The sequence below is a fragment of the Lygodium microphyllum genome, chromosome 23 (genome assembly GCF_053477565.2).
Source record: "Lygodium microphyllum isolate KBCC chromosome 23, Lygodium_microphyllum_v1.1.10, whole genome shotgun sequence".
Classification (NCBI taxonomy): domain Eukaryota; kingdom Viridiplantae; phylum Streptophyta; class Polypodiopsida; order Schizaeales; family Lygodiaceae; genus Lygodium; species Lygodium microphyllum.
This window is the reverse complement of record NC_141157.1, coordinates 1,325,884-1,350,861: the sequence shown is the minus strand read 5'-3', so window position 1 is coordinate 1,350,861 and position 24,978 is coordinate 1,325,884. Positions and strand designations below refer to the sequence as shown.

The window sequence follows — 24,978 nt, the reverse complement described above, 5'->3', positions numbered from 1 at the left end:
TCAGCTCCGCACTAGCGTCCTAGTCACCCACCACTGTAGAGAAGAAGAAAGAAGAAATAAGAAGAAGAGGAGAAGAGAGAGAGCAAACAAAATTTGTGCAGTAGTCTGCGGCAAACACATCGACAGGCCTTTCACTTCATCTCGCTTTTGTTTCCGGTATAATCCAGGGTACGTTGTGACACTCTCTCCTTCTCGGTGAATATAAGATTCTAAGGAACATCTCAGTCATCTCTGAAAATAAAAAAGGAACATCTCCTAAAGCAGACAGTTGTAGAAGACCAAGTAGGGCTCAAGCCTACCCAACGATCACAGCGACTTGCAGCAATCGCAGTCATACTGGCAAAACGGGAAGGCCTTTATTACCCTGGGCCTCTGAAGGACGAGGGTCAGTCGTGCTCCCAGCCACTTCTACTCACATTTACCTAATCACTCCCTCGGGTCAATTCGCAGTTGGTTTGCACTTAGAGACGCTTCGCACATGGGCACAGTTTGGTGTTTACCGAGTTTTGTACAAATGAAGCTTCGAAAATGCAACGGTGCCTCTTTTCGAATGTTTCCGCGCAAAGGGCCTCTTGCTTAACTGCACTGAAGGCACTTCATAGAACGAGTTCCACTTTCAAATTACAGTTGGTGGCTGTCAATCTTTGCACAAATTTCACTTTTTGGGTTGTTGCTCTATCAGTCGCAGGTATGCTGTATTTGCCTTGTAATTTGCAGTTGACTTCTAAGCATAGTTTTTAATCGAACTGTCACTGCCACTTTAGTTGTTGTTGACCAGGATTGTCCTCATGGTAGCCTTTTAGATCAATCCAAAAAACTCCCCTCAGCACATGCTCAGCTGGCATAACTCGGAATACAAATTGAAAAATGCCAACTCGGCAAACTCCAACTCATCAAGGTCGGAGGCACCAAGTTGAGGCTAGCACAATTGATACATCAAAATTAATTCTAAGCTTATTAGTCCAAGTCCACAATCTAGATTAGGTGCTTCTAGTAGCATGTATGTGTGTTGTTTTTGGGATCAATCAGGGGCACTTATCAAGTTCATGACATAATTGTGGACCTTGTACATGTGACTTTTATCTTGGACCTTTTGATGGTCAAAGGCATGGTTTTGTGAGAGTCTACAATAGAAGTAGGAACATGAACATGGAGGGAAGATAAAGAGAGAGGCAAGATGAATGCAAGAAGAATGGAGCAACACTCTGATTTGAAACTGATACAAAGGTGCACACAATCAGCCCTTACATGCTTTAGGAGGTACATCAATGAAGGCTAAAGGCAGGAAGAAAGATGATGCTGTTAGAAGTGGATGCAGCAATGGAATGACTCGTCGGAGGAGTCCAGATCTCACTTCATCTTCTTCTCCTTCTGCTTCTTGGAAGCTACTAACTCTTTGTAGTCCTTTCGTAAATGACCTTTCTTCCCACAATGGTAACACTGGGTCTTCTTCTTCGAACCCCTCTCTGAAGTTGCAAAAGCCTCATTGGAACCTCCATGTAACTTATCATCAGTGGATGTGCACAGAGGAGCCATCTGTAGAGGATAAGAAGATAAGGAGAGAAAAGAAGGTATTTGGAGAGGGTGGGAACATAGCCAAACCACAAGCACAGACTGCAAAAAATGAGAGCTCACATACATTATTCACCAAAATTTGACCAAAACAAGAAGAAATCTGCTGTGAAAAGTCAAAAAGTTAGCTTGAAACTTCTTGAAACAACCTTGACAAGATAATCTCCCAACTAGGAGAAGATGCAAAAACACCAAAACGTAGGCTGGATTAGAAGCCTAGGTAGTATAGGGGCTGCTGTAGGTCGTATGGATGCTAACGTCAGCAAAAACGTTGGAAAACAGGGCGCCTGGTTGTAATAGCAGTCGTCGGATCAGTAATGGTCAAAATAGTCTTGAAATTAGCAAAGAAAACACAGTAGGAGCACTGAAATACCATGTTAGAAGTGGATGCAACAATGGAAGCATAAACATGTGCTGAAATAAATTGTTGAACACAAGACTAAAGGGAAAGGAAGAAAAAAACATTGAAGAACAAAAAAAAAAAGAGAACTCAGATGTATGCTCGGGAAATGGAATCCATATATCCAACACAAGACAATCACATTCAATGTGGAGTCACTGGTTGTGGGCACTGGCACTGGCTCCTCTCCCAAGCAGAAGATCCACGAGTGTGATGCTGAGTGATTGATTGACTGAGGAGGAGGAACCTGAATAAATAGGACAAAAATATGTCCTCAATATAATCATGTCGGCCAGCAATAAATGCTAAATATGACCAAAGTGAAGACCATAAAAAATGCCTAAAATAATCTAAATAATGCCCAGCTCTAAAGCATCCATAGACTCACACATGAGCTGACATATGTGCTAATAGATGTAGGCTATGAGAGGATGATGGAGGGGATGGCAAGAGCTGAGTGGGAGGGCAGACAAAGCTGCCTATATGTAGGCAATGATGACAAATGTTGGCCAATCTGCTGCTGTCTGCTGGCTTGATGCCCAAAAACAAGCTGACTTGATCATGTCCGACCTATTGTGTACTGCTGCCCAACCATGAACAGTATGCTCATAAGTCATAAGTGGCTGCCCAGCAAATGGACATAAAATAGGCTTAGAAAGAGAGTGAAATGGGCTGAAAACGACTGAAATGCTGCATCAAGTGCAGCACATGCCTAGAGCATGTCAAAACTCCCATGTCTTTGTTAGAATCCTTCTTTGAATGACATGTCTCCCTACAATGAGGGCACTTGGGATGTGTCAAGAGGACTTGAGTTTTTAACTTAATGCTCTTCGGCCACTAAAGTTATGGATGTGTGGTTTACATGTGAGATTAAGTTGAATTGTATTCATGGTGACAGATAATCTTAGCTTGAGGTGTGGGGGCATTGGCAGAAGTTGTTGTGGACAGATTACAGTGGGTACTTGAGTTAGATCTTAGTTAGGGACATTACATAGCCCCTTGTAGATGGTTTTTGTTGTTATGGGGGCTAGGAATATAAATGGTTAATGTCATAGACTAAGGATTGTGGAAAGTATTAATAGTTTCAAGTCTTGGGATGTGTGAGAGTAAATCTTAGTCATACATGAAGGATTCTTGTCGCAAATATGAAGAGTTTATTAGATTTGGTCATCTATAATAAGGATGACCTGCATGCAATTATTGTAGATTTGATTTGGCTCCCCGATGTTACAATGCAGTGAATATGGAAGTGTATGAACGGATTGAAAGAAAATGAACATGGTGGAGAGAGAGAGAGAGAGAGAGAGAGAGAGAGAGAGAGAGAGAGAGACGTAGAAATCTGCACTGAATGAATGCTTAATAAGAGGAGAAGATCTGTACAATGTGCTGCTGAATGTATTTGCTGGAGCTCTCACACTTGCACACACCAAATCTGAATGATACGTGACCTTGGGCAAGCCAGCCAATAAATAGTCTGAAGGAAATCAACAAATACTGCAGGTCATCCAGTAAAATACTGGGCGACTGCAGCATAAACAATAAACTAATAATAAAATTCTGCAGTGAAAATGCTGCATGCCATGTGGCATACTGTTGGCACTGCCCGGACTGCCCAAAAATGCTGTGATCAGCTGGTGACTGTATTAATCTGTCTGAATTCATTCGGAAATGCATAAATCTACCCTAGAATGATTGTACCTTTGCCTGTGCCCATCTAGGGGATGACCAAATTTCTAACACCCAAGCATTTAGAAACAAGAGGCAATTGAGGATCAATATTGCTGGTCATTATTTAAGATTGAAAATTGATGTTGGTGGTGTCAGAAGTGGAGCAGCAATGGAAGCGTAAACGTATGCTGTAATAAACTACTCAAACACAACACAAAAGAGAAAGGAAAAGAAAGAACATTGAAGAACACAATACAAATGAGAACTCAAATGTATGCTCGGGAAATGGAATCCATATATCCAACACGAGATAGTCGCATACAACAGTGAGTCACTAGTTGCGTGGGCACTGACACTGGCTCCTCTCTCCACAGAGTTTTCACACATGTGATGGCAGATGAGTGACTAAGTAAGGAGGAGGAGCTTGAATATACAAGACCAAAATATATCCTCAATATGATTAGGTTGACTAGCAGTAAATGCCAAATATGACCAAAATAAAGACCATAAAAAATGCCTAAAATATCCTAATAATGTGCCTAGCTTTTGCATGCACAGACTCACACATGAGCTGACATATTTGCTAACACCCTCTCATGATCTGATACAATACAATGGTACAATGAGAATGAATCATAAAGCATACAACATAGAACCACCAAGTAGAACCATGGATACCCAAGCAGTGGGTGATCAAGCCATCACCAAGGTGCCTCAGAGAGAACCTGATGTTGATGTCGATCGTACTAGCTCCTAAAAATAGAGAAGATCATAGCATATCTCTGTGTCTGTCCCAATGTCTCTCAATAGCATACATGACCATCTTGTAAAAAATGCCACTGGAACATATGTGACCATGGATTTCTTGCCTTTGGTCAGACCTCCAAAGTGTCCCCTCATGTGAGCTTATGACTACGAACCAATCCCACTCTATCAATAAAACAACCCATCACGAATCTGGATGTCAATCCTAGCTCCAAGATTTGAACTTACTAAACTTCAATCGATACGTTAGGGAAGTTCCTCTTTGGATCTTGTGCATTTGTATAGATGTATAGATGAGGCGCAGTTCCCCCATCACACCACCCTCTCACACTCCCTCTCTGGCATTGGAGAGTCGTAAGGGATGCCATCATCACCACCACTAGAAAGCGGTTGAGGAAGGGCCATTAATCCCTTCCCGCGATCCGAAGAAGGTGATCCTTTCCATGTCTCTTATTTATGTTAGATTCGTATTGAATCTAGCATTTGGAATTGAAGATTTGAGCCTTAGATTTGAACTTGGTGTCTTGTGAATTGGGGGGTTTGCGGATTCCAAAACTTGCAAGGTTTAGGGTTTATGTTGGGATATATGCATGCATGCCTCAGTGATTGAGGAGGTTGCTAATGTAAATTTGGTCAATGGAGAACGGAATGAGTGAGATTCTTGAGGTCTATAGGTGTGAGAGTGCGTTGCGGAAGAAGGAATATGAACACGGAGGGAGAGAGAGAAAGCAGAAAATAAGGAAGAGAAATCTGCACTGACTGAAATGAATGCTGAATACAAACGGGAAGGTGGAAGGAGACTGATCAGTCTCTGCACGCAGCCCACAGCGTCAGTGAGGGCACTAGATCAGGCTGATGATGATGGCAGCACCACCACGGGGGAGGAGTGTCGGAATCTGCAAGAAGACAAGTGATCAAGTGGGGAGGGGGACTGCCTATAAATAGGCAAAAGGACAGCCAAATGAGGGACCAGCCCCAAACCCTAAAATTGCCCTAAAATGGGCGCCCCACATCAGTGACCAAAAAAGTGGCCGGGCAGCCAGTGGCTGCCCACTAAAAGAGGCAAAAAAGAAATGCACACAAAGAACAACAACACATAAACTGACAGAGCTCCTCTGTCTCCTGCCAAACTCTGACAGGAGCTCACAACCAGGAGATGACAAACTGAGAATGAAATAGAGCAGGCTAACACCCCCTCTCAGATCCTGGGAGGGGCTGAAGACCTAACAACTGCATGTGATGAAGCAAAGAAGCCTGAGGCAAAGGCTTCGTGAAGAGATCAGCCGCATTGTCCGCCATGGGACAATAAGCCACCGCCAGCTCCGAATCCACGATCCGCTCTCGAACATAGTGGTACTGAATTTCAATGTGCTTCGTGCGAGCATGAAACACCGGGTTCTTGGCCAGAGCAAGGACACTCAGGTTGTCCACGCGCAACTCCGTAGGTCCTGTCTGGGAAAAGCCAATCTCCACCATCAAGCAACGGAGCCAAACTACCTCCATAGCGGTCGAACATAAGGCCCGATATTCAGCCTCTGTAGAAGAAAGTGCCACAGTAGGCTGCTTCTTGCTGCTCCAAGAGACAACACCGGATCCAAGGGTGAAAGCATAACCTGTAGTGGATTGTCTGAACCCACATCACCTGCCCAATCAGAATCACTCCATCCAGAAAGAGTAATCCCATCTCCATACATGATCCCATAGGATCGAGTCCCCTTGTAAATACCGAAGAACACGCAAGGTTGCCCTCCAGTGATCCTATGTAGGAGTCTTCATAAAAGAAGACAACAAAGCCACCACAAAAGAGATATCCGGCCTAGTGTGAATAAGCTAGATAAGAGAGCCAACAAGGCATCGGTAACGAGTGGCATCTGTAAGGGGGACTCCATCTGCCAAAATCTTGGACTTAGGGTCCATGGGGTATGAAATAGGCCAACTCTTGGCCATACCAAACTCCGAAAGAAGCTCAGAGATGTACCTGTGCTGCGAGATAAAAATGCCCTGTGCCATCTGATAGATCTCCAGACCAAGAAAGAAGTGAAGGATCCCTAGATCCGTCATGTCAAACTCTTGCCGTAGAATAGCCCGAGTATGCTCCACACGCTGAGTGTCGCTCCCTGTAAGAATAAGATCATCTACATACAAGATAAGCAAAACACAAAGAGAACCCACAATCCTAAAGTAGAGGTTGGGGTCATGATTGGAGCGCTGAAAACCACTCTGTAGAAAGAAGCGGTCGATCCGCTGGTACCAAGCACGAGGAGCCTGCTTCAGGCCATAAAGGGCCTTCTGCAGCCTGTAGACATGATCCTCCTTCTCCTGCACAAGAAAACCAGGAGGTGTGAAACATAGATCTCCTCCTCAAGGACGCCATTCAGAAAGGTTGACTTGACGTCCATCTGATAAACAGGCCAACGGTGGTGAGCTGCAATAGCCAAAATAACTCGAATGGTAGACATCCAAGCTGTAGGAGCAAAAGTCTCAAAGTAGTCCAAACTTGCTCTCTGTGCAAAACCCTTGGCAACAAGCCTAGTTTTATGCTTGTCCAAGGAGCCATTTGCAAGATACTTGGTCTTAAAGACCCATTTCACATCTATCACCTTCCGTTTCTTGGGACGCGGTACAAGCTTCCAAGTATGGTTCCGCTCGATGGAATCGAGCTCTGCTTGCATAGCTTGTCTCCAAATATCCTGTGCAAGAGCCTCCTCCACTGTGGAAGGCTCGGAATCCTGAAGAATTTGAGATATAAGAGCATAGTTCACACAGAGTGAACTATCCCGCTTGGCCTGTAAACGGGCTGAGCTGCGTGGACCTGTAGAATAAGCAGGAAAGTGAGTAACACCTGAATCCTGCATAAGCCGACGATACCACAAAGGAATCCTGAGAGACTCCTGCTGCTGCGAGGGAGATCGAGTAGTCTCCGGAACCTGTAAAGCACTTGTCTCTGTGATGGACTTCCCCTCACCAAGTGAAGGTAGATCCTCCTCATCTGAAGAAGGCTCCCCATCGGATAGCGGTGGATCCCTAGAAGACTCCTGAGGGGAGACTAAAGGGGTGGAAGAACTCGAAGAAGAAGGAGTCATATCCGCCAAAGGGGGAGGGGAAGCCGAAGTAGATGGAGGAATGGGAGGGGGAGGAGTCGATGAAGGAGGGGTGCTAAGGGGTATCCTGGAAGGAAGAGAAGGGAGAGAAGGTGGGCGGGTTCCGTCGATGTCGAAGAAGCACCTGTAATAGAACCATCAATCGGAAGCCTCATCAAAGATCACATCCTTGCTCACCTCAATCTTCCGTGTCGTCGGGTCGTAGAGCCGATATCGCTTCGTGGTCGTACTATAGCCCACGAAGATAAGCTGTCGCGACTTAGAGTCGAGCTTCGTCTTCCTCTCTTCTTGTCCACATGGACAAAAGCATCACATCCAAAGATGCGAAAGTGGGACACGGAAGGCTTCCTCCCAAAGAAAGCCTCAAAGGGAGTCATGTCCTGTAATGCCGAAGTCGGAGAGCGGTTGCGAATATGCACCGCTGTAGCCACTGCCTCACCCCAAAGGAAATGAGGAAGACTCCTATGCTCCAGCATAGATTGGGCCATCTCCACCATGGTCCGATTCGCACGCTCCACCACACCATTCTCAGATGGTGTGTTCGGATGGGAATACTCCACCCGAATGCCGTGATCCTTGCAAAACTGAGAGAAAAGGTGAGAAGTAAACTCGCCACCGTGATCAGCTCGTACACCATGAACTTTGGAAGTTGTTTGTGTCTCCATAAACACCTTCCACTCGCAGAAACGGAAGTACGCCTCGCTCTTGTACTCCAAGAAATAAGGCCATACAACGACTGAAGTCGTCCACAATCAGCATCAAATACTTGGCCTTCCCAAGGGAGGCCGTGCCCATAGGTCCGCAAAGGTTGGTGTGAACCAACTCAAGCGGAGAAGTAGCCCTTCTAGAAGCAACCTGTGGGTGAGGCTGCCGATGCTGCTTGCCCCTCAAGAAGCTAGGGCACAAAGTGTGAAGAGGAGGGAAATCTGGAAGTCCCTCCATCATCTGCCTTCGAGAAGCCCGCCGAATAGAATCAAGGTTCAAATGACCATAACGATCATGCCAAAGCAGCCCAAGCTCGTGGGAAGCCCTCACAGCTAAGGGCCGTGAGCTTGTAAAGCCCACCCTCCTGTGGACCTGTCCAAAGAGCATCACGTGTAGAAGCATCCTCCACTGTGATTGCATCCTGTGTAAAAATGACTCGGGTACCTAGCTGAGTAAGACCATGCACAGACAATAGGTTAAAGCCCAAATCAAGTACATAAAGAACTTGGGCGGAAGAAGACCGCTTGTCAGAAAACATAGGTAGAGTCCCCACGCCGTGAACAGGAACTGTAGAGTTGTCACCAATGGTGACAGTGCCCCATCTGGAACGAAGATCCAGAAGCCAATCTTGTTGAAAGGTCATATGAGAAGATGCTCCGTTGTCCACGAGCCAAGGCTTCTCCTGAGTGGTAGAAGCTAGGGCTGTATCCTTCTCAACAAAGACATGCACAAACGCAGACTTTGTCGTGGTTGGGGCCGCCTTCGAGTCCTTCTCCTTGGGCTTCAAATGGGGGTACTTCTGCCAACACTTCTCCTCGGGATGAGTGCCCTTCCCATAGTGTGGGCACTTGGGCTTCTTCTCCTTCACATCCTTCTTGTCCTCCTTCTTGTCCTTGGCCTTCTCCTTCTACTGTTGCTTCTTCTTGCCGCCACCTGTACCTGCAGTAAAAGCCTTTGTGGAGCCACTGGCTCCCACCTCTCTGAGTCGCTTGTCATGCTCCAAGACAAGCGGGGAAAGTTTCTCCCATAGGAGTTTCTCGCGGGTCCGCGAGGTGATGAGGTTGGTGTAGAAGACATCGTATCAGGATGATGGCAGCTGAGTCAAGAGAATCATTGCCATATCCTCGAACGATATCACACGACCAAGAGAGGCTAGCTCGCCTCGCATGTCCTCCATCTTCGTGATGTGCTTCTTCAGAGAAGAAGAATCATCAAGACTGAGCATCTGCAACTTCTTCTTCCAAGAAATCTTGTGGGCAAATGTCTTATGCTGATGCAAAGACGCAAGCTTCTTCCACACTTCCGCCGCAATCTTTAACTTGTGAACATGTACAAGAACTGAGTCACGAAGACTCATAAAAAGAAAGGAACGGGCTCGAGAGTTGAGCCGATCCCACAAGGCTGCACGGTCCATAGAGGCTCCATCTGACGAATCCACGGGGGGACGGTCGATGGGTGAAGAAACAAGCTCCCATAGATCGAATGTATCGAGGATGCACTCCACCTTGCACGACCAGAGGGAGTAGTTGGAACCATCCAACTTATCTTCCTTCGGAAAGAGGAAGAATATGCACTTGTATAGAGGGAATCAAGGAAGGCATCCGGACATCGGAAGTAGTCTTCACGGATGGAACCTTCACGATAGATGGAACCCTTTGAGATGCATGGACTGAAGAGGGACAAGTGCGAGGAGTCTCCTCCCGTCGTCGAAACGGCTGATAATCTCGTCTCCGCTCAGAGGAATGATGAGAGAGGAGCTCATCCTCTGAGTCGTCAAAGCCTGAAAACTGGTAAGACATCTTCGATATCTGCAAACACTAAAACACAACAAGGGAAGGTTGCCAGTGCTGAAACACAAACACCAGAAGCTCCTGAGCTGGCCGCCTTGCACAGAACGCAAGGATGATGTCAAATGCAAGTGCTAACGATGCAATCACCACAGAAAAACCTCCTCTTGCCTCAAAACGCAAGTAGAAATGAGGTCGCTAGCTTGGAGGAGTGCCGCCAGAGGTTGAATGCAGTCACAAAAGCTGAAAACGCAGCTTGGTGGAGTGTCGCCCAGCTAGAGGAGGGCCACCCAGGCTGAAAACGCAAATTTGGGGATGACGCCAGCAGCAAACGCAAGTAGGTTGACACCAAAACAGGCCGTCTTGATCAAGGAGATGGTGCAGAAGGTGATGCCTCAGCTGTTGGAGACGTCTTGACCAGCAAACGCAAGGTTGTGGGTGTTCTCCCGCGTAGATCTCAGCTCCGTGTACTCTCCTTTGGCTCTGATACCATGTGAGAGTGCGCTGCGGAAGAAGGAATACGAACACGGAGGGAGAGAGAGAAAGCAGAAAATAAGGAAGAGAAACCTGCACTGACTGAAATGAATGCTGAATACAAACGGGAAGGCGGAAGGAGACTGATCAGTCCTTGCACGCAGCCCACAGCGTCAGTGAGGGCACCAGATCAGGCTGATCATGATGGCAGCACCACCACGGGGGAGAAGGAGTGTCGGAATTTGCAAGAAGACAAGTGATCAAGTGGGGAGGGGGGCTGCCTATAAATAGGCAAAAGGACAGCCAAATGAGGGACCAGCCCCAAACCCTAAAAATGCCCTAAAATGGGTGCCCCACATCAGTGACCAAACAAGTGGCTGGGCAGCCTAAAAGAGGCCAAAAAGAAATGCACACAAAGAACAACAACACATGAACTGACAGAGCTCCTTTGTCTCTTGCCAAACTCTGACAGGAGCTCACAACCAGGAGATGACAGACTGAGAATGAAATAGAGCAGGCTAACAATAGGAGGGCTGATTTACATGCAACTGAAACAGGATTCAATTTGAGCATCCTTGATTGTGGAATCAAGGGGAAAATTAGATTTAATGGTTGCTAGTCACAAAGAACGGCAAGATCTTCCAAATATTGTAAGAGTATTGGCTTGAAGTTGGAAACTCGAGTGTGTATCTCTTGAGTTCAGAGCAAGGGGTGACATCTTCTTGGGGATTTGAGTCAAATCGTAGATGTACAACAAGATTCTAGAATTAATGTGAAAAGAAATTCCCCCACAAGGGGCACCAAATTTTTTGGGTCGATTGGGTGTTGGCTTTTCTCAATTTCTTGATGCTCGAGGGCAATCTAGCCCAAAGTGGTAAAATGTTTTATACTTGCAGCCCAACTAAGATTGGTAAGTACTTACAGTGTTAGTCTTGAATTTAGACACAAAACCCAACATGTAAGTACTAGAAGAGAAACTTACAATGTAGGTACTTACAATGTTTGCTGTACCCTTCTGTCTTACTAGACAATGAGCTTGAGACTTACTATGATCAGTGTGACAGACACCTATATTTCTATAGGTGTGCTTGACTACTCAATAGTATAGTGAGTACCATTTTGATAGCTAGCTAGAAATGGAGTAATAACAATGTGCTTGGTTACTTAGAAATATGTATGGATAATTGTACATTGGTAGTATATGGAGTAATAGTAATGTGCTTGGTTATTTCAAAACATGTATGAATAATTGTACATTGATAATACTTGCAGTAATGGCAGTATGCTTGGTTGCTAAAAAACATGCAGTAACGGTAGTATGCTTGGTTGTTGGAAAACAGGTATTGGTCATTTCGTATGTTGTGTTGGATCTTAACTATGTGTAATTAGGGTCACTTGTAATGTTTCAAGAGGAGATATGTCAACAGAATGAGAAATGAATTTAAATTATATAATTAAACTTCAGGAATATTTTTTATTAAAATAAACTTTAATTTTTGTATCCGCTTTTATCACGTTGACCATTGTAGAGGCAATGAATGATTTGATATTGGGCATGTAGTGGACAAGTGCATATGCTATGTGGTACAAGAGCAAGTGCCTCGGGGACGTGAAATTTTGAGATGCTCTAATCTTACGGATAAGATATTAATCAAATGTGCAGGGTTGTTTAGCATATGTGATGCATATGGCAATTATTTCATGGTAACATACCAAGGATCCCAAGGATGCAGTGGGTGTCAAAGGCAAAAGTTGTGATAAGTTATGCTAGCTAGTGAATGATTTGACATTGGGCATGTAGTGGACAAGTGTATATGTTGTGTGGTACAAGAGCAAGTGTCACGGGGGACGTGAAATTTTGAGATGCTCTAATCTTGCCAATAACATTTGATTAAGATATGTGCAAGGTTGTTTAGCACGTGATGTATATGGGAGTTATTTCATGGTAATAGGCCAAGGACCCTGAGGATGCAGTGGGTGTCAAAGGCAAAAGTTGTGATAAGTTATGCCAGTTGGGCTTTGAGGATCATTTGGTATCAGTTTTGACCCTAGGATAGTTATTTGGTCAATAAGTGTTGGTGGTGACACTAGGGACTAATACTAATTAATTAATTATACCAGTCTAATAGTCAAACAGAGGTCGGGGACCACTCCAAGTTGCAAATGGCCTAGCCAATTTAATTATGGATGAGTATGTTTAATTTTGGGTAGAGTGAGAAGGATCGAAATTAATTTTTGCGATTATTTAATTTTAAAAATTAATTAAACGGATGGATAATGTTGAAAAATGGGTTTAAAAGGTTGCCATTTGGCCAAAATGCCCATGCAAACTAAAAAACGTTTTTGGGGGCTGGTCTTAGCCATTCAGTTAGTTTACAGCTTGGGAATGAGACAGGGGATAGCAAGGAGTCATCTTCTAGGGGCTGGCAATAGCATTGTTAATCAAGTAACGGCATTTTGGAGGTGCTTGGCAGTAGGTGACTGTATTAAATGTAGAGTAGAGCAGGCAACAAGCAAAATTTAGGGTTTTCTCGCAAAGAAAATTAGATTTTTCTCTCATCTTGGCTTTCTCTCACCTTGTCCAACTCATTCTCAAGAGATCTTAGCCATTTTGAGCAGATCTCAACCAAATTTGGTGGACAATAGAGAGATTTGCGCTGTAAACTTTGAATTTCTGCAGAAATTAGGATTTGACAGCCACCTCGGAACCCATGTCAATTGGTGAAGGCATTGTACACTGAATTCAGCACTTGAAATTTGTGTAATTGTCAAGGAATTCAGGTGCCAGCTCATTCATTGTAATTTGGGGCAGCATTTGGCCAATTGGTGGTTCTATTTATGCAAATCCTGGGAGAAAAATCAAGGGGCAATTGGCTCGAATTGATTACTGATTGTTGCTATTGCAAAGGGGCTTTTGGAATAGCAAAGGAGATTGTGAATCTTAGCGTGTACACATTCTATTAGCAATCAAGTTAAAGAAATATCGAAAGGGGCGCCAGTCTTGGTGCCAATAGGGTGTCCAATGTTCGAGATTATTAAGGTAATTTGTGCAATTTAAGTTATTTTCATTTGTTGATTGTTGTAACTAAGTGCTTGATGAGGGAATTATCACCCTTTCCAAGAAGGAAGGCTAGTTTTATGGTTCCATTGCCTGAACACCACTCAATCCTTTGATTTGGTGGGCTCGAGGCACTTGATTGGAAGCCAAAGCTTTGTGCTAGTGCTGGTTTTTGTTCTCAATTGAGAAATTACAGCAATGTCTTCATATAGCGAGATGCAATCAAGAAGTGATGATGCTGTTAGTATGAACATTCACCTTGGAATGAAGAAAATGCAATGCTTGATCGTGGACAAGGCTTAGACCATGGACAACAAGCTGAAAATGTTGCTGTTGGGCAAGATGCAAGGCCTTTAAGGCATAACGAGACTGATGACCAGCAAAGTGAATAGGAATTTGATGACCAGTTCAAAAATCGGATGAGAATAGCAACGAATTTCTTCGTTGAATTGGCAAAGGGTCCTCAGTTTATCCGATTTTTAAATCCTTTGATCTATTATCAACCATACTCGGATATAGTAGGCCTTGCACACTATGCATTGGTTGCTGCATATGATATGGGGTTGTGTCATACATCCCCATATGTGGTCCGTGATCCAGCATAGCATGGAAACTAGTGCTACCACTCAAGTATCATGGCTGCCCATCATTGCATGCATGTCTTGCTGTCCAAAAAGCATTGGATTGGCACTTCCAAGTTGGCCGTGGATATGCATCAATTGCCCCACTAGCATCATTTGCTTACACTCACTATTCACATTTGGAACATCATGCTATTGTATTGGCTCTTCCTTTGGTGCATCTTGTCCTCCTAAAGCTCTCGAAGATGATTTCCTCTTCTTGCCCTTGCTGTTGATCCCATGTATAGCAATATTGGTATGATGTTGGGGCACAAAGTGGCAAGTTTGGCAATGCATATATGCAATCCACTGTGTTTGGGATTGAGGTATTAATGTTGGTCATGCAAATGCTCTGTGTAGTATTAGTCATGGGGAAAACTGCAACTAGTAATGCATACAATGTATGGGAAAATGTATCTTGGCGTGGTTGGTACTATGCAAATTTCCATGCATAGTCACATTGCAATGGTCCAAAGTATGCAAACAAGAATATTTCCTAATGCATTTGGTGCTCCTAGTATGTTAGGTACACATGAGGGGCTAGTCAACTAATATGTAATGTTGCATATTAGTTAAGTGGGAATTGCAACAATATGAAAGTATAAAGCATTGCAATGTTTAAGGGGAAGAAAGGCTTACAATCTAGTGGAGATTTGATGCAAGTAAAGTTAGAGGTAAAGTTTCCATATGCTTCTTAATGAAGCTTCAGCATTGTTTTACCAATAGATGCAAAATGGATGGAAGAGGATGACTTGGTAGACCATCCTTAAGTTGTTGTAGCATTATCTAGATGCCTTTCAAGCAGAGCCGACTTCAGTTCAGGCTCAGTCAAGTTCAATAGAGCAAGGGTTCGGAGTATTGCCTAATACTCAAAGGGGAAGGTAGCACTTCCACTCCTTCAGTTGTGGACAACTCTCATATGTAGATGAGTATGGTTGTTAGCGTGGCTCTGAGGCTATACTTTTATAAGTTTGGGATCAGTTCATAATCAATTGGGCATGAGCTTTTGTCTTAGTTTTGAGGTTCTGATTAGTTTCAGCCCAGTTTTTGATAAATTTGAGAACTGTTAATGATCACTTTTGGGATCAGCTTTGTATCAATTTTTGCATTGATTGCTGGTCAGTTTTTGCAATCGGTCTGTGATCAGTTTGATGTCACATTTGCAACAGTTTGTGATTAGTTCTGAGATCAACAAGTGTTCAGTTTATGATGAGATTATGCTTAGTTTTCAATGGTTTATAGCTGGTTTCATGGACAACATCATGTTACTAAATGCCATTGACAGTTTCAACCATGGTTTATGTTGAGAAAATAGTTGAGAAACATGAGTTATGGATGTATCCAGTGGGTTTCTAACAACAATTTTAGACTATTTTTAGTATTATTTGATGTTTATACAAGGCGGAAGTTTTCAGTAAGCTTTGGGGCATATAGCATAGTTAAACAACAATGGCCAATGTTATGATTATGATGACTTATGAAAAATCTAGTGTAGTATGCTTTTCCTCTAGCATAATACAGTGCAATTAAGGACGATTGCAGGGATTTTAAGGGGGAGGTTTGTCATAGGGATGTGGAATTTTGAGATGCCCTAATCTTGCTGATAACATTTGATTAAGATATTAATCAAATGTGCAAGGTTGTTTAGCACATGTGATGCACATGGTAGTTATTTTATGGTAACAGGCTAAGGACCCCGAGTGTCAGATGGGAGAGGATTGAGGTGCAGCTGAAGTGCAGTAGACAGTGTGAGAGTGAGAGACAAAGTTGAGCACGACACCCAATGCAATAGTACTGAATAGTGTGAACTGAAAGTACAAATGATAACCCTTATACCTTAGAGTTATAAGGGGCTGTTCACACCTGAACACAGTAAGTGCCCGTAAGTGTGCACCACAAGCACATACAAAATAGTACACATAATCTGGGGTAAAAAACCTCTCCTACCGAGAGTAAAAAGTGCCCCAGTGTCCTAGTGATCACCCGCACACTCCCATATGAGCGTAGGCGTAAGTAAGGCGTGTGAGATACCCAACAAACCCCCCTGGAGTGAAGAGTGATCAAGTGTACAAGGATCATCCGCCACCAAAGGGCGTCAAATTCAAAGCATCGCGAAATGCTTCAAATTTGTCTCGTGGAAGAGCTTTGGTGAAGATGTCTGCCACATTGCTGGTGGTAGGATAGTAGACAAGGCTGATATCACCTGCATGTAGCCTCTCTCTGACAAAGTGGTAGTGAATCTCTATGTGTTTCGTGCGAGCATGAAATGGCACTCTGACTGTCAGTATATAAAGGAGTAGGTTCCGTAACAGATACATCCAAATCAACAAGTAAGCGTCTAAGCCATACGCACTCAACTGCAGTAGTGAAGGCTGCCTTGTACTCAGCTTCACATGACGACGTGGCAACAGTGGATTGTTTCTTGCTAAGCCAAGAAATGCATGACGAGCCAAGAAAGAAACAATTGCCACTAGTGGAGTGACGAGTATCAAAATCACCAGCCCAATCAGAGTCACTGTAAGCATGTAACTGCAGTGGTCCCCCCTTGGCATAAAGCAATCCAAGAGCTCTAGTACCTTGCAAGTAACGAAACACACGCTTCACAGCTTGCCAATGCGACATACGAGGCTGATGCATGTACCTGCTCAAAACTGAAACGGCAAACTGTATGTCTGGCCGAGTGTGGCATAGATAGATGAGACATCCCACTGCTGGAGCATAAGTATGGATATCAAACAAATCACTGTCATCATGTAATGACAGTTTGAGCCCAGGTTCCATGGGTGTACAAACTGGCTTGCAATCCTGTAAGCCAAACTTCTCAAGAAGTTGCCCAATGTACCTTGACTGACATAATCCAATGCCTCTAGCATCATGTACAAACTGGATGCCCAAGTAATAGTGCAAAATACCCAAGTCAGACATGTCAAAAGTTTGCTGTAAATTATTTTTGAATGCTGAAATCTGATCAGCACGTGTTCCAGTGAGCAAAAGGTCGTCTACATATAGACACAAAATCAGCATGGATCCCCCCTCTTTATGTACATAAAGGGTAGACTCAGATGGGCTGTTTACAAACCCCTGACTAAGCAAGAAGGCATCTATCTTTGCGTACCAAGCTCGTGGAGCTTGTTTCAAACCATATAGAGCTTTTTTCAGCTTGCATACTAAATTTTCTGAGCCTTCAACTGCAAAACCAATGGGCTGCTGTACATACACTTCTTCCTGAAGTTCCCCATGTAAGAATGCAGTCTTTATATCCAGCTGATGCACTTTCCAACCAAAATGTGCAGCCAAGGCAATCATAGACCGAATGGTCGTCATACGGGAGGTAGGAGCAAAGGTCTCCTCATAGTCAATGCCCTTTTTCTGTGCGTAGCCTTTAGCTACCAGCCGTGCCTTGTACTTATCTATGGATCCATTTGCATTCCTTTTCAATTTGTAGACCCATTTCGTACCAATGGCACGCTTTCCAACTGGCAAAGACACCAAATCCCAAGTATGATTCTTATGAATAGAATCCAATTCAGCTTGCATGGCTGCCATCCAATGCACACTATGTCGTGCATCCTCAAAACATTCAGGCTCCTCATTATCATGAGTACATGCTGCCATAACAAACTCCATGGAATGTGCTGAATCATGCAGTCGAGTTTGCCTTCGAGTACGACCAGCCAAGGGTGTTTCCAAATGACTATCTCTCATAGTCTGCGTGTACCATCTAGGCACCTGTCTTGCTTCCTGACTGTGTACAAGTTCCTGCTGAATTTCAGTTTCAGCAATGTGCTGATTTACTGCATGTTCCATAGGAGCAGCTGGCTGAACATTAGGTTCATTTGCTGAAGTACCAGCTGAATCACCAAATGTGATGGGCAGCAGCCCTTCAAAGACATCACGGGCAGCCTGATATGTATCAAAACCAGCCAAGGATAATTCTGATTTTTCATCAAATACAACATCCCTGCTGACAAAAACCTTCTTGGTCACGGGATCATAGAGTCTGTAGCCTTTGCTTTCGCTGCTATATCCCATAAAGATGCATTTTACAGCCTTGTTGTCCAACTTCTTTCGAAGTACTTGTGGAATATGGGCATATGCAAGACACCCAAAAGTACGGAAGTGGCCAACAGAAGGTTTGCGGCTGTGCCAAGCCTCAAAAGGTGTGACGGTTTTCAAGGCCTTGGTAGGGCATCTGTTCAAAATGTGGCAAGCGCACATGACGGCTTCCATCCAAAAACTATGAGGCAAACTCTTTGCCTTCAGCATACATCTGGCCATCTCCATGAGTGACCGATTTTTCCTCTCTGCTACCCCATTCTGCTGTGGAGTATATGCAGTAGTGTACTGATGGATAATGCCCTTCTGCTGCAAATAAGAATTCAGCATAGAGGACATGTATTCCCCCCCTCGGTCCGAACGGAGAGTCTTAATCTTGCAACCAGACTGAGTTTCCACAAGTGCACTGAAAGCCAAAAATGCATCATACACTTCTGACTTCTTTTTCAAGCAGTAGACCCAGCACAAACGTGTAAAGTCATCAATAAATGTTACAAAATAGTAACAACCACCCAATGACTGTGTCTGCATGGGCCCACAAACATCCGAATGCACAAGCTGCAATCTGGCTGTTGCTCTAAAAGCAACATCACGGGGAAAAGAGAAACGATGCATTTTCCCCAAAATGCAACCCTCGCATAAATGCTCAGGAGGTCTCTCCAAGAGAGGTAATCCATCCAACATCTGAGTACGCTGTAATAGCATCAAGCTGCCATAGTTTACATGCCCCAAACGAGCATGCCATAACTCTGCCTCTAACATAGCAGGAGTAAGAGTGGATGTCAAATATGCAGACTGATCTACCGAAAGAGCATCCAACTCATATAACCCATGACACAGAGAACCTGTCAAGACCAATGTCATGTGTTCCTTGTCACGGACCATGCAACGGTCATCATCAAAGGTGACCTGCAAACCACAACGTGCCATAGAAGAAATGGAAAGCAGATTCTTCTTAATGCCAGGCACATACAAAGCATCCTGTAGGCGGAGAATAGAGCCATCAATGGCTGTAAGCTGAATCTCCCCAATACCACGAACAGGGTATGATGCATTATTAGCACACTGAACAGACTTCCCAACGGGAGGTGCACCAAGAGAAGCAAACAAATCTCTACGAGATGTGATATGCCGTGAAGCACCACTGTCAAAGAACCAAGTGTCAGCATCTTCTGTAGAGCTAAATGCTCTATCAGCCCAAGAGACATCATAACTGCAAGTGTAAAAACAATAGTCCCTGTCTGCAACAAAGGACGCGGACTCACTAGCAGTGGAAGGAGCTGCAGAAACAGACATCCCTGACTCCTTCTTCTTCTCTTTGGCGATGCGCTTCCTGCACTCAGTGATGTAGTGGCCAGGCTTCTTGCAGTAATGGCATTTTCCTTTCTTGGCTTGTGTGCCCCCCTGTTTCTGACTTGTCTGTGAAGTGTTACTACTACCAGAACTCTGCGAAGCATTTTTCCCTTGGCTGTTTTAACCCTTCTGCCTTGACATAAAAGCCTGCTCAGAGGCTATACCATCCACACCACTGTTCCGTCTAGTTTGTTCCTCCTCTAGAAGCAAACTGACAAGCTGAATGAAAGTGATGGGCTCTTTCGAAATCCTCATAGTGAGGTTCAAGGCAGTATGAAAAGCCAAGTAAGAGGGAGCCAGTGAATTCAATGTCGTAGAAATCAGCTGCGCATCTGAGTAGTACTCATCCACATTCATGAGTTGCTCCCGCAAGTCCTGAATTTTGTTGAGATGATCCTACATAGAATCACCCTCATTCATCTTTAGAGTCTCTAGCTCTTTCTTCAAGAAAGAGATGCGAGTCTCATTCTTTCCTGCAAACATTTGCTCCAATATCAACCAAGCTTCTTGTGAAGAAGCTGCTGAACGAATATGAGGAATGATAGAACGCTGAACTGCCAATGCAATCAGCGACATAGCCTGTGCATCCCGTGTATCCCAAGTTTTCTGAGCTGCAGTTCTTGGGGGAAGTGGCTGAGCGGGGTGAGGTGGAGGGGGCTGAGGTTGCCCTCTTGCACGTCCTCCTGGAGGAGGAGTAGCGGGAGCCACAACTCCCGGTCGTGCTTCCTCTCCACTGACATAATCCCACAAATTTTTTGCCACTAATACATTCTTCATCATAAAAGACCAAAGGGAATAATTGTTCCCATCCAATCGGTCTTCCTTGGACACATAGGTGAATACATCTCCTCCCTGATTTGCCATTATTTCCCAAAAGGCAATAGAGCAATGTCAATGCAGTACTGGCTGGAAATCTGCAAATTTCCAGAAATTGCAGCAAACACAAGTCTGCAATTAATGTGCAAAGGGTACTCTGTCACAAAAAACTGTCACTGATGCACGCTTCCCAAGGTGCAATTAGTGCTCAGCAGCACTAAAACATCAAAAGCCCCAAAATTTTCTGCCCAAAATTTCTGTCACAAATGTCTGTTACAAAAGCCCCAAAATGTGCATTCAATGTGTCATCGACAGACACAGCACGTTTCCCAATGTGCAAACAGTGCAGTGCAACACTGTTATGAATAAATCCCCAAAATTTTGCCAAAATCTCTGTCAAAAACAGTCGGTCTGTGACTGTATCAGCAGTTTAAATGCATCTGTCCTCCAAATACACAAAAGCCCCAAAATTTTCTGACCATTCAGTCAGAAATTTGCATGAAATTTACTTTTCCAGTAAATCTGTGCCAACTGCGTGTGAACCGCCGCTTCCAGAATTTTATTCTGGGCTGAAATAATAAAAATTTTGAAAATTTTACCTGGTCGTGTGGCAGAGTAGTGACGTGGAGCAGGTCGTTTGACGGGCGGGCGGACTGGCTGACGTGGAGCTTTACAACGGCGGTAGGCAGATTAGCGGGCTGCGCGAATCTGAAGCGGGCAGGCAGGTCGCGAGCAGGCGTTGACTCCGCCTGAACGAAACAGGGCCCTGGCGGACTGGTGGAGCTGCTCGCGAGCTGACGAGCGACTGCTGACGGGCAGCTGCTGACGTGGACGACTGTAGTGAGAAGCCTGTGCTGACAAACGTCAGCACCTGCAGCTGACGCGACACGCCTGCTGGTGGCGCGCTGGGACAGGGCAGTGTTGCGTGTTGATTGTGAGCTGCGCGCAGGGTAGTACTGGGCAGGTCTAGAGCTGGCGACTCGGGGGCAAGACTGACGGGGACTCCTGGCTGCTGACTGAGGACAGCTCTGATACCAAATGTCAGATGGGAGAGGATCGAGGTGCAGTTGAAGTGCAGTAGACAGTGTGAGAGTGAGAGACAAAGTTGAGCACGACACCCAATGCAATAGTACTGAATAGTGTGAACTGAAAGTACAAATGATAACCCTTATATCTTAGAGTTATAAGGGGCTGTTCACACCCGAACACAGTAAGTGCCCGTAAGTGTGCACCACAAGCACATACAAAATAGTACACATAATCTGGGGGAAAATACCTCTCCTACCGAGAGTAAAAAGTGCCCCAGTGTCCTAGTGATCACCCGCACACTCCCATATGAGCGTAGGCGTAAGTAAGGCGTGTGAGATACCCAACACCGAGGATGTAGTGGGTGTCAAAGGCAAAAGTTGTGATAAGTTATGCTAGCTGGGCTTTGGGGGTCAGTTGGTGTCAGTTTTGACCCTAGGATAGTTATTTGGTCAATAAGTATTAGTGGTGACACTAGGGACTAGCATTAATCAATTAATTAATGTCAGTCTAAGGATCAACAGAGGTTAGAGACCACTCCAGGTTGCAAATGGCCTAGGCAATTTAATTATGGATGGGCACATTTAATTTTGAGCAGAGTCAAGAGGGTTGAAATTAATTTTCAAGATTATTTAATTTTGAAAATTAATTAAATGATTAGATAATGTTGAAAAATGGGTTTAGAAGGTTGCCACTTGGCAAAAATGTCCATGCAAATTAAGAAAACGTTTTTGGGAGCTAGGTCTTAGCCATTCGGAGAGAGAGAGAGAGAGAGAGAATGTTGGTCCATTTTCTAATCAGAGAATAGCAATTTGCTGTAGAAGACAGCCATGTGGGGGCCTTAACAGGCAGGGGACAACAGAGAGTCACTTTCTAGGGATTGGCAACAGCATTGCTGATCAGGTGACAACATTTTGGAGGTGCCTAGCAGTATGTGATTGTATTAAATATAGGTTGGAGCTGGCAGCAAGCAGAATTTAGGGTTTTCTCGTGAGGAAAATCAGATTTCTCTCTCATCTTGGCTTTCTCTTACCTTTTCCAACCCATTCTCAAGAGGTTTGAGTATTTCTCAGTCATTTTGAGTAGATCTCAACCAAATTTAGTAGATAGTAGAGAGATCTTTGTTGTAAACCCTACATTTTTGTAGAAATTAGGGTTTGATAGCCATCTCGGGACCTGTGCAATTGGTGAAGGCATCGTACAGTGAATTCGGCATCTGAATTTTGTGTAATTGTCAGGGAATTCAGATGCCAGCCCATTCATTGTAATTTGGGCAACATTTGGCCAGTTGGTGGTTCCATTTATGCAAGTCGTGGGTGAGAAATCAAGGGGCAATTGGCCCGAATTGATTGCTGATTGTTGCTACAACAAGGGGGATTTTGGAACAGCAAAGGAGATTGTGAATCTCAGCTGGTACTCATTTCACTAACAATCAAGTTAAAGAAATATCGAAAGGGGCGTTAGTTTTGGGGCCAATAGGGTGTCCAATGCCTGAGATTATTAAGGTAATTTGGGGAATTTAAGCTATGTTCATTTGTTGATTGTTGTAACTAAGTGCTTGATTGGGGAATTACCACCCTTTCCAAGACGGAAGGTTGGTTTCAACAAGGCAAAACTAATAAGATGCATTGTAAAAGTTTAATTAAATTGAAAGTTTGCATCTTATAATTGAGTTGGATTGAAAGTTTTGCCCAATAAGTAACTCACTTAGGGCACTTAGGTTATTAAGCAGGCCTTGAGCTAAAGTTACATCTAGTGAGGAGCTCACTTGCGATTAATGATCAAGTCATTAATTAGCCCTTAATAGGAAATGTGATTTGATTTAGGAGCAACAACTCGATCTTTGCTATTTGGGCATTTCTTTCTTTCTTTCTTTCAAAAATTTGGATGAGCCCAAGCTGTACAACAAAAGGAGAGAATGCTTGTTGATTTTTCGTGATATCAGCAATGGAAGAGTGTTTTGCAGCTATCTTGAGGTGCTTGACAACCGGGAATCAATCTTTTTTTTCTCCTTTCTCTTTCTCTCTCTCTCTCTCTCTCTCTCTCTCTGTGGTTGTGCAAGCTTTATTTTATAGCAAATCAGAATTAGGGTTTAAAAAAAAACAACAAGAGTACTAGCTAGAATTTGGGTGTGGAATTGCTTGTTGAAGACATTGCAATCAAAATCCTCAATTTTCCCCTTGTTTCGCATGACCAATTCATTCAAGATTTGGGGCAAACATAAAGGAAAATGTATTCAAATATGAGGTTCAGGACAGTTAGTGCATGACCCTAGAGGTAGCAACAAGAAAATAATGGTGCCTAGTGTTACCCACAGAGCAGCATGTTGTAAGATTGTTTGCACGTGTATGTTTCTTGCACTGGTTTGAAAGGATGATTTGAACTTTGCAAATTAGGTTCTAGATTACGTTTTCATGACATGAATTTTGAATCACTCTTCTGGTTTGATAGGTCAATCATGGAAAACTTGTAGTGAGAGATACACTGACCATTAGTCGTCTTATTTGACAGGAAGAAATTGGAGGAACCACTGGCCAGAAACTAGAATAATTGGACCTAGTGTCGAATAAAAATGGTAAGCTTTTGTATGGAATTAATATCTGCTCTGTTTGATTGGGGGTAACATGATTTTGAAGGGGAGAGAAACATGTTATCGGTACAATATGGCTTTGTAGCTCCCACTTTTGGGCTGGCCAAAGGAGTGTCATTTGGGTCCTTTGAAGAGTCTAGTTTTTGGTTGTGTTATATCTGCAAATGGTGCACAATGATCATTTTCCATCCTTGTAATAGGGAGTAGAGGAACAATGGGAAATGGCCACCAATGAAACGTCTGTCTGTATGCATGATATTTGTGGCGGTCTTGAATTTTCCTAAGTTGTTTTTATGATTTACTGCAGTTGTTCTTCTCTTATTTCAAAGAGCTGGTGGGGAAAGAGGTAACAGTGGAGTTGAAGAATGACCTAGCCATTAAGGGCACCCTGCATTCTGTTGATCAGTACCTTAATATAAAGCTAGAAAACACTCGGGTTGTGGATCAAGTAAAATATCCACACATGGTAAACATTCTCTTCTCTTAGTATCTCTAAGTCTGCCATTTCTTCATGAATGAATTTGTCTTGAAGTGGCTCTGCAAGTCTCATGACTTTCGTCCTACAACATTCTTTTATTGGAGGCTTTATCATGGGCTACTGTGATGAAGCATGCTTAATTGTAGGCAAGCCACATGCTGACCATCCTCATTTCCAAGTCTAATTTATCAGATGTGTAATGCTTTCCTTCCTTCCTTCTTGGTTTCAAGCTAAGGTGTAGATCGTGTGCAAGGTATTTTACACTCAACAATGACACTTCGTGGTGGGTGTTCCTATTTCAGCTTTCAGTGAAAAATTGCTTCATTCGGGGCTCAGTGGTGCGATATGTGCAGCTTCCTCCGGATGGTGTAGACATTGAAATTCTCCATGATGCAACACGTCGCGAAGCTCGTGGGGGTTGAGCGATGGATCTGCAGAGCAGTATAATTGAATCAGTTGAAGTGGTCAAGATCCTTCTTTGTTTCTTGCTGAGCCTGAAAAGCGAAAGT

At 43.9% G+C, this 24,978-nt stretch overlaps 1 protein-coding gene across 2 annotated transcripts; it reads left to right on the top strand.

Moving 5' to 3' along the window:
* Nucleotides 1-24,978, top strand: LOC148015800 (sm-like protein LSM2). Of its 2 annotated transcripts, XM_087664027.1 has the most exons (5): nt 1-168; nt 265-688; nt 23,913-23,976; nt 24,299-24,457; nt 24,772-24,978. In XM_087664027.1, the coding sequence occupies exons 3-5, from the start codon at nt 23,974-23,976 to the stop codon at nt 24,889-24,891; spliced, it is 282 nt and encodes a 93-aa protein (XP_087520153.1). In that variant the 5' UTR covers nt 1-168; nt 265-688; nt 23,913-23,973; the 3' UTR covers nt 24,892-24,978. The 2 variants fall into 2 exon arrangements, with proteins under 2 accessions (XP_087520153.1, XP_087520152.1); XM_087664026.1 differs by lacking the exon at nt 265-688 and having other exon boundaries at nt 2-168.

Bases quoted from the DNA above. Each gene is read 5' to 3' on its own strand.
- LOC148015800 (XM_087664027.1), top strand. The intron at 24,458-24,771 runs GTAAACATTCTC...TTCCTATTTCAG, and splicing joins AAGTAAAATATCCACACATG to CTTTCAGTGAAAAATTGCTT.